The sequence below is a fragment of the Triticum urartu genome, chromosome 5 (assembly GCF_003073215.2).
Source record: "Triticum urartu cultivar G1812 chromosome 5, Tu2.1, whole genome shotgun sequence".
NCBI lineage: Eukaryota > Viridiplantae > Streptophyta > Magnoliopsida > Poales > Poaceae > Triticum > Triticum urartu.
Window position 1 is genome coordinate 244,761,055 of NC_053026.1, and position 11,552 is coordinate 244,772,606.

The 11,552-nt window shown below is 45.9% G+C and overlaps 1 protein-coding gene across 3 annotated transcripts; it reads left to right on the forward strand.

Moving 5' to 3' along the window:
- Positions 1 to 3,333: 3,333 nt before the first annotated feature.
- Positions 3,334 to 8,761, forward strand: LOC125508494 (MADS-box transcription factor 13-like). Of its 3 annotated transcripts, none has more exons than XM_048673220.1 (8): positions 3,334 to 3,503; positions 4,538 to 4,750; positions 6,848 to 6,932; positions 7,525 to 7,589; positions 7,665 to 7,764; positions 8,013 to 8,054; positions 8,171 to 8,212; positions 8,298 to 8,761. In XM_048673220.1, exons 2-8 carry the CDS (start codon positions 4,569 to 4,571, stop codon positions 8,550 to 8,552), a joined length of 771 nt encoding a protein of 256 aa, XP_048529177.1. In that variant the 5' UTR covers positions 3,334 to 3,503; positions 4,538 to 4,568; the 3' UTR covers positions 8,553 to 8,761. The 3 variants fall into 3 exon arrangements, with proteins under 3 accessions (XP_048529177.1, XP_048529178.1, XP_048529179.1); XM_048673221.1 differs by lacking the exon at positions 3,334 to 3,503 and adding an exon at positions 3,514 to 3,651; XM_048673222.1 differs by lacking the exon at positions 3,334 to 3,503 and adding an exon at positions 3,699 to 4,136.
- Positions 8,762 to 11,552: the final 2,791 nt, after the last annotated feature.

Below are 11,552 nucleotides of genomic sequence, written 5' to 3' on the forward strand. Positions count from 1 at the left end.
TAAAGGAGCAATGTGGAGCGTGGCAGGAAGCACCGGGTCCCAAGGCGCCAGAGGCAGCGCCGACGGAGGTGACGGAGATGCCATCGAGAAACTGTAGCCGCCACTCAACTGCGGCGGTGGGTACCCTCCGTACGGCTGCGGAGTAGCGTAGTATGCCTGATGTGCCTGAGGGCATGGCACTGGAAGAGTCGGGTCCGGCGCCCGCGTGACCGACATGGTGTACGCGTGGACAATGTCGGTCCACGGGTTGTACCCGCCGGCCCATGGTGGAGGGGCCTTCTGCTGCTGTTGGTGACGCGGGGGCCCGTGGGCGGCTGTTGTTGCTGCTGGCCATCGCGCCAGCCACCCCAGCATCGATCAACAGGGGGTGGGTGGAGCGGGCGTGCCATGGGGGGGCAGGGGCAGCAGCGATGATTGCTGCTGCTGATAAGGCGCGGAGCGGCGGGCGGTGGTGGAGGACGGCCGCGAGTGGTGCCAGCGGCAAGGGCGGTGTGCATGGCACGATTCTTGACTTGCTTCATACGACGCTCCTCCAACTGGAGATAGGCCACGAACTTGGCGAAGGAGGGCTCGGGATGAGCGTGAGGTTCGACGCGGCGTTGCCGAAGTCCTCGTTCAGGCCGGCGGTGAGTGTGCTGAGGAGGAGATCGTCATCTATCTTCACGCCGATGTCGCGGAGCTCGTCAGCGAGAGTCTTAAGACGGCGACATTCGTCGTCGACGGAGGAGTTGTCTTGGTGGCACCCAAAAAACTCTTGCTGCAAAAAACGCGACGTTGGAGACGATTGTCGGTGAAGAGTCCGTTCAGCTTGGTCCAAACGGCGAGGGCGTCATCACCGTCCTGCACGACCGTATGAAACAGGTCCGGCGAGATGGTGAGGAAGAACCACCGGATGAGCGTGGCGTCGATGGTGGACCACTCATGATGCGCAGGCACGAGGCTGGAGTCGACGGAGCTGTCCACATGGTCAAGGAGGTTGTACTCCCGGAACATGAGGGAGAAGTACGTCTTCCATGAGTAGTAAGAGGAGTCCGTCTGAGCAAGGCGGACCAAAACCCGCTCATAGATGTCGAGGTTGCGGATGTCGGCGACATCGGGTGGGGGGGTGGCGTCGGCGAATGGGTTGGAGGCGGATGAGGTGACGGAAGACATGGTGGGAAGGCTAGGGTTAGGGTGCGGCGGCGGGGAGAGGAAGCGGCGACCGTGGCAGGAGGGGCGATGGCGGCAGGAGGGGCGGCGGCGGCAAGGGATCACGGCGGCGGCGAGAGGGGAGGCGGCGGCGGTGCCAAGAGGAAGGCGCGGCGGCAGCGGAGGGATGACGCGGTGGCGGCGGCGCTAGGGTGGGAGCACGGCGGCGGCGTCAGCTGGGGCGGCGGCGGCGCAAGGGTGGGAGCGCGGCGGCGACGGGCGGAAACTAAGCTTAGAACCTAGAAACAGATACCATGTATGATGATGGAATTGCACGATGTATTGACCGGATGCAATCGCGCGTATATATGAGATACAACGGTGGGCCACGATCTTAACTATATAAGGAATTAAAAGGTGGGCCAGATACACAAATACGCACATAACACATATACTCAACATCTATGTCTTGACACTCGGCTTATGTCTCGATACTAGGTGATTTGTGTTTTTCCTGTAGAGCGTGTCGGTATAAAGCGGAACCCATTTGGTATAAACATGCTCAGAACGCTCTAATCCACGGATCCGTTGTTTACGTAAAAAGTTTACCACAGACACAGTGTTTTCTGCTAAAATTTTGAAAGTGCGTGTTTTGTGTAAACCTACCCCTCGATTTGGTATTTTGGCGCAGTTAACTCATTTTGCAGCTGTGCAGCACATAAGCGTTGCTTTTGCACTGGCTCCAGCCTCACATGCATGGACGTACATAGTGGGAGTGACGTGTGTGATGCCGTCCAGTGCATCGATGAACCATCAAGTAGAAAGAAGATATTGGCGTGAGAAAAGTTTATTAGCTTAGCACAAATCCGGCGACCTGCCTCGCGGTGAGGATCAGGTCCTGCTCACCTAAACTCGGCAACGCGACATTGACCCCTGACCGCCCACTGCGTTGTCGTCTCTCTCTCTCACTAAATATCAGAGTTTTATGATGAGAGATGGCCATACTTACAAAATATTAAAAAAATAGTAACTGCAAATTGCCAGGTTATTCAAATTAAAGCTCGATCAAAAACAATAGCATGCAGTTTTTTTTTTTTTGCGGGTGAACAATAGCATGCAGTTAGCTGCAGTCAATGCTTAGCACCGGAAAGGGAGAGGGAGAAAAGAACAAGGGCCGGCCGGGTTTGGAATTTGGTATCGATTGCATTGACTCGAGTGATCGCCGGAGTACATGCATGTGACTCACACAGATGCATGCCATGCCTTGCTATGGTCACATGTACAGCTGGTACACTTGGATGATATGATGATATACTAATAAGTAGGAACTTGCATGTGAACTGTGGCAGGCAATTGGAACTATGAACTGCGCCATGTACACAACTAGATGATGGATGCCTAGCATATAGACAGACGGTTGCGTGAGTTGAATATATAGGAGTTGTACGTACTGGCGAGCTATTTTGTGTTAGGGCTGGAGACAGTGTTATATGCACGGGCCGGCGTATGTTTTTGTGTGCATGCATCTCCTTTGTGCAACTTGTACGTACCTCCTTGCCAACATAAAACAGAAGAATTATTAATTCCGAGTCGTCCACACCCATGTCAAATTTAATTTATCAGACTAATTAATTGCAATTTTTTTCTCTCAGACGTATGTATATCCTTGGGAGCAAATTAATGTAAATTAACAAATCTAATTCACATGCAATAATGGGATATATCATAGGGGCCTAATTTAGTTACCTAACAGAATTATGGAACTAGCAGCTAATTAAGTATACACGTACTGCACTTCCCAAGACTGGGCACACAAGTGTTGAACAAAGACGACAGGTTATTTTCAATTGAACTCTCCATGACAACTTCACATGCATATATACATGGAACGATCGATCTGCCCATAGTTAGTTCGTGTCTTCTTAACTAATTACTTGCACATAACTAATTCGGCCAATTAATTCTAGACCAAATAGCTCGACAACATGTACATACAGAGAAAAGAGAGGGGACACGTCCATGATCAAGTAAAGTATTCCATATTAATAAAGAGAGATCTCTAAATTAAGGAACATCCATAAACGGGTAAGCAAGGTAAGAAAGGCCTCGGCCGGCAAGCGAGAAATGCATTTCGGTGCAACAGTGCAAGTGGCGGTCTCAGCATCTTGCCGTCCTTTAATACCCTGCCTTCCCTGGGCTCCTATCAACTCGTCTCTTACTTTACCTCCTGGAGGAAAACCCAACTGGAGCCCCTCCTTTTTCTGCCTTCGGCTTGGGTCCTATATTATAAACCAAAGGGAGGAAGGACAGCTATAGCTAGCTGCATCAGAGAGCTCCATACCTAGTCGATCGTCTGCTCTCTTCTGCCTAGCTAGGTTTACCCTCCTTGTATCCATGCTCGTATTTCGTTAGGATCTGCTGCTCATGTATATGTCTGCAGTTTACATCGATCTTGTTGCTTTGTTTATATGTTGTGTCTCTTTGAGGAAATCGATCCATCTCACCCTTTCTCTTCTTCTGCTAGTACGTCTCTTCTTCTTTGATGCTTTTCTTTTCTTTTCTTAGAACGGATGATTTCCCCTCCCGTTCTTTCTTGCCATCTAGACTTTGGATTCGTTCACGGCCGCCGGTGCCTATCTTGTTGTTTCGTTTTGGAAGGCTTGGTTGGTTTACTTGTACAGCGTTCAATCTCTTCCTAGCTAGCTAGATAGATCTTTCATCTTGCACGGTAACATGCTACAAGACACGCGCCAATGTTTCTTCTAAGCAGCCACAGTACTTTGTTAAGAGAGATCGTAGCAACTTTTGGTTGCTTTGTTTTGGGAATACAAAAACGATCTTGCTATCAGATTTAGTTTCTTCTCAACCAAAAATAAAAAGATTTACTTTCTTCTTTTTCCCTTCGAGGAATGAAACTGCAGAGATAAATTGCTTTTGCGTGGAGCTGTTAATTCCATCCCAGCCCAGCAGCTGCGAACTGGTTCTAAAGCGATCTACTTCTTGCTTTGGTGGGTTATTTCATTTCGAGAGACAGATCGAGAAGAAGAAAGCTTTTATTACCTTTGCTAGATCTTATGTCGCCATGATTTCTTCTCAAAACAAAAGGACTTGCATCCGTCGAATCATGGGATCGAATCACCCTTTTTACTCATCTGCAAATTTGGTCGTCCATCAGTCAAATCATGGAATTGTTTTTCTCCGGCCGTTTTCCAGTTTTCTTTGCAAGCTAGGCCCGCCAATCGATCCCTTATCTTGTTCCTTGTTCATCCCTTTCATATGCCTTCCTTTTACCTTTTTGTTAGATCCATCACAGCATTTGCATATATATATATATATATATATATATATATATATATATTTGCGTTCGTGTAAACTTTTGCTGAATCTTCGATATCTGCGTATTTGGCAGAGTTCCGGGCTGAGACTAAGAAGAGGTCGAGATGGGGAGGGGAAGGATTGAGATCAAGAGGATCGAGAACACGACTAGCCGGCAGGTGACCTTCTGCAAGCGCCGGAACGGGCTCCTCAAAAAGGCCTACGAGCTCTCCGTCCTGTGCGACGCCGAGGTGGCGCTCATCGTCTTCTCCAGCCGCGGCCGCCTCTACGAGTACTCCAACAACAGGTCTGTGTGTACGTCTACAGCTCCAGCCTAGATGTAGCTAAGCTTGGTGATGAATTCATGTGTTCCCTGATTTCTAGGTACATATATGTCATTTCATGATCAGCTCAACTAGGCTTAGGTCTTGCCGCTGATTGCTTCTGTGCAAGACGTACTATATAGCAGCGGCTGTTTTTTTTTCTTGTAAGAAGTATTAATACAAGGCTGCTGGTCGCTTCTGTAGTTTTCAGATCGTTCAGGTCTTGGAATATTTTAGAGAAATTCGTGTTTTGGTGGTATATGTAGTTTATTTAATTTTAGACTGGCCATGGTTATTTAATTAGTATTATATAGAGTTGAATAACATATATATGAGGTCAAAATAGGCCAATGTACTACCCAAAATCAATTTAGGGTAGTAATATACTCAACATTCATTTTGCCAAGAAGCCTTTTATTTTTAACAACCCATGTTAGATAACTTAAGAAAACCTTGTTAATTAGATTTTCTAATCTAAGCTCACCCATGGACAATGTGCGCGAGTGGTGGCCGTCGATCGCGCCGGCGCCTTAGGTCATCGATAGTGTCAATGTGTGGACGCGTGAAACTGTGTCCGCCTAGTTTGTAATTGAATATAGTCATTATCCTTATTAATACAAAAGGCACGCAATTCTCCTGTGTGGTTTTAAAAAAAATCACTTTGATAGCACTTTTCTACAACCAGGTGTAATTACACGTACTGACGTGTGTGTTTCATATGTTCTAGGTAGTATCTATCATATAGGAGTGTATGCATGCGTAGTATGCAGTATATAAGAATATTTAGGTAATATATAATACGATTTGTTTGATAGTATATACCATGTATAGTTTTAGCATACACCTTTTTACGTAAAATAGTACCGAAACCAAGAGAATCTTTCTGCCACTGTATTTGTGTCGTACGTGCAGCAGACATTTTCTTGTATAGCGAGAACTCTTATATCCATTAACTCACATGTTTTTTAATTCAACTCTTATATTCATTAAGTCACCTGTTTTGAATTTATGTCATGCAATTAGATAAAGATGAAAATTTTGGATCTCATATTTTGATGTTTATGTACACTAAAGAAATGCAACCATGATTTGATCTTACTGCATTTCTATATATTGTCCTATAAAAACTACTATTTTGTCACCAAAATTCATGCATGCTGCTAGCTGTTTATGTCTCAATTTTATTTATTTTGTATGCATGTTAACCAAGTGACATAGATCAGATATTTTTTATTTTTTATTCTCTACAAAGAAGGAAGTAGGAACCTTTAAAAAACTGAATGACATGTTCTAAAGATACCCTGCCAAAAAAATGTGCTAATTAATTAAAGATATAATGTGAGATTTACCAATGTCTGTCATATATATACACACTCTGTACCAAATAATAATTAATATGCATTGGCACTCTCCTGCTCTCTCACTGACACGCACTTGACACAAAAGACACACAAGTACGTAGGCATATATGTCATGTTTTGTCATTACATAAATATTTCTCCACATGCACATCATATCAGTCCGGCCGGGCAACAGCCAGAACTGAAGGGACCTTGCATGTAAACGTACGGTCGTACCTCGTCCTAAAGCTAGCTGCCTACCTGCCTAGAGTTTCCTCTTCCTCGATCGCTTCCCAGTCCCTGGTCATCCTCCCAAGTCCCCAACCATACGTGCATGCATGAAGCTAAGCTAGTCATTGTGTTATCTCAGTTAGTCTCGTCGATTGACATGCATGCACATCAACAACTAGCTTGCACCAACTAAGAAACTGAGCGTCTTCCCCTAGCTTGCTGTGCCAGCTTGCTCCTTGTCGAGTCCTCGTTGCAAAGGCTGCGTCGATACTGTTCAATGTATGCCTCTCTGCATTTCATTCCCTTCTTGTGTACACGTTTGAGCGCATATATGTATGTACACACTCTTTTGCCAAACTTTATGCTTAAGTAACCGAAAGAAACTATTGAGGGCTTTGTGTTTTCTTTCTGTATGTCTTGTGAACACTATCACATCTGTTGCACACATGCATCAAACTAGGTCATTGATGAGTGCTTGCCTGTCTCTCCTCCCTTGTTTATCAACTGCAGTGTCAAGGCTACAATTGACAGGTACAAGAAGGCACATGCTTGTGGCTCAACCTCTGGGGTACCTCTCATAGAAGTCAATGCTCAGGTAATTAGCTCATTAGAACCATATCCATATGCATGTGATTAAATTAATTTTCTTGATAACCAGCTAAGGGTCTAGACTCTAGATCGATCAGTGGCTACTTGCACTAAATTCGTCAGCTTGTAAGTATACATGAAATGAACTGACACTTGAGAGCCACACATGGATCAAAGATGGCCATGATTTAAATCTTTAGGACCGAACCACCAAAGCAAATCCATATATGTACCTAACGGGGATCAGATAGCAGTCATGTCTACAATTCCTATACATGATTATGTTTCTGTGTGTGCATGCGTGCATGTCTGTCTGTCTCTGAATATATACTACAGTATATACTACTCCTATATAGGTAAGCATGCATATATACCCGCGTACGTACATTTGCAGTTACTGGTACATCGTCTAGGATCAGCACATCTAACTGAAAACAGAACAGTAAGTAAAGCCACAGCACTGGTAAAACATCCAAATCATGGGCTGGAGCTTGGTTTTTCTAACTCAATTGGAATGGGATGACGTGGATATTAATTAGCGAATGTGATAGACAGCTCACTCTCTTTGTTTTTCTTGATATAATCTATTATTTCTGAAGCAATACTACCAGCAAGAAGCTGCAAAGCTGCGCCACCAGATCCAGATGCTGCAAAGCACTAACAAGTAAGATCAGACTGCACATGCTTGCATGTACACATTTTCCCCCCATCGTGTAACCAATTCTTATCTTCTATAAAGGCACTTGGTTGGTGATTCTGTTGGGAACCTGTCACTCAAGGAGCTGAAGCAACTCGAAAGCCGGCTTGAGAAAGGCATTGCGAAGATCAGGGCCAGGAAGGTATATTTGAAACTTTGATCAACTTCCCTCCGATTTTGCACTCTTTCATCAAAGTTTGGCATCCAGCAGTACCGTACCTTCACATAGTACTAGTGTATATAGCGTCCACTAATAAATTGTACAGTAGTGTTTTTACAAGGCATATAAATATGAGTAGTTCTTGAGTTTCTTATATCATTGTTATACTCCTAGATCCATAAATTATTTACTTATAAATGTTGATCCTTCTCTGTGCGTTCATGTCTCAGAATGAGCTCCTATCTTCTGAGATCAACTACATGGTCAAAAGGGTACGTAATGTATACTACTGTATGGGTTGTTCTACAGGCTTCCTTTAGCTAATTAACCAATCTTGGCTTTATTATACGTCTTGCATTTAATACATATATTCTCATCACCATTGTAGGAGATAGAGCTTCAGAGTGACAACATTGATCTCAGAACCAAGGTACAGAAGCTATAAATCAACTTCGATGGTTCCAAATTAATTAAGCTATAACTACTGTCCACGTTATACATGGTCTGGTGACCAGATTGCGGAGGAGGACCAGCGGATGCAGCAGGTGACTATCGCCAGGCCCTCGGCGGCGCCGGAGCTGAACCCTTTCACCGCACTGGACATGAAGTGCTTCTTCCCTGCCAACCTCTTCGAGGCGGCGGTGCAAGCGCACGCGCAGGCACAGGCTCAGGCTCAGGCTCAGGCTCATGCTCAGGCCTCGCTTCAGCTGAACCTAGGCTACCAGCAGCTTGCTCCACCGGGCGCGGGCGATGTGGCTCATCAGTTCTAGTAAACCTGCAGGAGCTCTTGCTTGACTACACACACTGCAATAAAACTGGAAAGTGGTCGGCAGTGTTATCAGTACTCAACTGTTCCGGTCAAACCGTCTGGCTAAGATATATGTGTGCCAAGTTTTATTGTCCCAAGTACCTCTAAATTTGCCGCTGGTGTAGAACCAAATTTCTGAGAATTACTCACGTATATTCTGACGAATTGCTACACAATTGTTCTTTGATCAGAGTAAAACCTATTGATTAATAATTACTTTTTTCTTTTTCTTTTTTATGAAAAGGAGGTCGAAGCATCCAAGGATCCACACAACTATTTTTATTATATTATTTAATGAAGTCTTATAAAGCAAATACACGGATCAACTTAATGCCACCTTCCTCGCTACCTGTCGCTACACCCACAACCATCTTTTCATCAAGGAGACCTCGCACCAACGCACATTATCTGATCCAGTGGTCTCACCAAGTGATGAGGACATCAATATCATTGTTACACCCACACCCCCTGCTGTCATACACACTGGACCAATCACTAGAGCTCGCGCATGCTAATTGAATTACCAGGTACTTTCATTTCCTGGTAACAATTTTAATGTTCATGAGAATATGATGCTGCCTAAATTAGATACATTTGTCTTGATTACTAATGAAGGGCCTAGCATGGACAAGAGGGATGAACACTGAAGAAGAAACAAGCATGGAGATGAAGACGCGCGCGAAGGGAACGAGAACGACGTTTCTAGTGCAGATTTCAGTACTTTGAAGCCTCCTTGATGGCATACAAGGACATGGACGAAATATACAGGATGCATTGTCATAAATAAAGTCCATAGCTTATAATAGGTGTGGCGTCACCTTATTTTTTGGGCCAGACCCATGTAATTTTGGAATACTTGAGTATATGCTATTTTTTTAATCCGTATGTGTGGGGAAACAAGAGTTAGGGTTGGTTTCGGACCCCTGCTCCAAGGGGTCACGAAGTTTCCCCCATCTTCCTCCATATATACAGCCCTTAGGGCGTGTTGACGCTCAAAAGTGGCACGATCATAAAGCAGCATGCCGGGGCGAAAACCTTGCTAGGGTAAAATCTTGCCGGTGTGAAAGCTTGCCGGTGTAAAGGCTTGCCGGCGTGGAAAGCTTGCCGGCACAGAAAGATCATCCGGTGTGGAAGCTTGCCGGTGTGAAATCTTGCCGGGGGAGAAACCTTGTCAGGGAGGAACCCTTGCCGGAGTACAAACCTTGCCGGTGTGATAGCTTGCCGGGTAGAAACATTGCCGGTGTGGACAGCTTACTCGGATGAAAAACTTGCCGGGTTGGAGGCTGTGATAGTCAATCGAACGAGAAGTTGAAGATGGGCTCAAAAGATTATTCATATGATCTCGGATGGAAAAATGTTCTACACGGAAGTTGTGCGCCTCGTCGAAACGATCGATTTTGATATAAAGATCGTCCCAATCCGAGGTCGTATGCGAAAGTTAGAACAATCGGAGTGCAGCCCTGTCACGAGGCGAGATGTGGCGCGCCTTACCAGACGCATGTCTGATGGGTAGCACGAGGGAACAGGTGTTTTGCGCGAGCGATTTGACCCTCAAGATGACCTCTGATCAAAAAACGTTCAACATGAAAACTGTTCGTCTTGTCGAAACGGTCAAGATTGCTTTTAGGCTCATTTTCATCCGAAGTCGTTTACCACCTCAAAAATTACCCGCAAGGTGCAGCCAATTTAAACCGAACAGTTTTGGAAAGTTCGGACAAAACCAATCCGAATTTGACTAGTATTTTGGACGTGAATCCAAGCCTTTTCCTTGCACGGGAAGTCCAGCCGCCTCTTATATACCTAAGGGGTGACGGCCAATTGAACAACAGCAATCGAACCAATCAATCTATTACACTTTTGTGTTCATCTATCTTTATCCCCTACCCTTGTATCTTTCTTTCTCGTTATTCGTTCGTTCTTCACATTGGAGGGCAGCGATCCACGAGGCTCTAGGGGCGAGCGAATCGACCTAGGGCAGCCCATAGCCGTCGCACTCCCTGACGGGGTCCCTCCCGGGCGTGTGGGGTTTCGGGTCTTCAAAAGCGCCCGCTGACTGTCTTGCGTATCGTGTTGTCGGTCGGGTCTCCTTCGACGTGAGCTGCGGTGCATCACCCCCGGCGTCGAGGGTATACGTGACGTGTTCGTACACCGCAGCGGAGTCACCAGAGATTCTGGGTTCGTTCCCCAACGGAGTCGCCAAAAAGTGTGTTGACATACGAACACGTCACGTGTACCCTCGATGCCGGGGATGATGCACCACAGCTCATGTCGAAGGAGACCTGACCGACAGCGCGATACGCAAGACAGTCAGCGGGCGCTTTTGAAGACCCGAAACCCCACACGCCCGGGAGGGACCCCGTCAGGGAGTGCGGCGGCTATGGGCTGCCCTAGGTCGATTCGCTCGTCCCTAGAGCCTCGTGGATCGCTGCCCTCCAATGCGAAGAACGAACGAATAACGAGAAAGAAAGATACAAGGGTAGGGGATAAAGATAGATGAACACAAAAGTGTAATAGATTGATTGGTTTGATTGGTGTTGTTCAATCGGCCATCACCCCTTAGGTATATAAGAGGCGGCTGGACTTCCCGTGCAAGGAAAAGGCTTGGATTCACGTCCAAAATACTAGTCAAATTCGGATTGGTTTTGTCCGAACTTTCCAAAACTGTTCGGTTTAAACTGGCTGCACCTTGCGGGTAATTTTTTGAGGTGGTAAACGACCTCAGATGAAAATGAGCCTAAAAGCAATCTTGACCGTTTCGACAAGACGAACAACTTTCATGTTGAACGTTTTTTGATCAGAGGTCATCTTGAGGGACAAATCGCTCGCGCAAAACACTTGTTCCCTCGCGCTACCCATTAGACATGCGTCTGGTAGGGCGCGCCACATCTCGCCTCGTGACAGGGCTGCACTCTGATTGTTCTAACTTTCGCATACGACCTCGGTTGGGACGATCTTTATATCA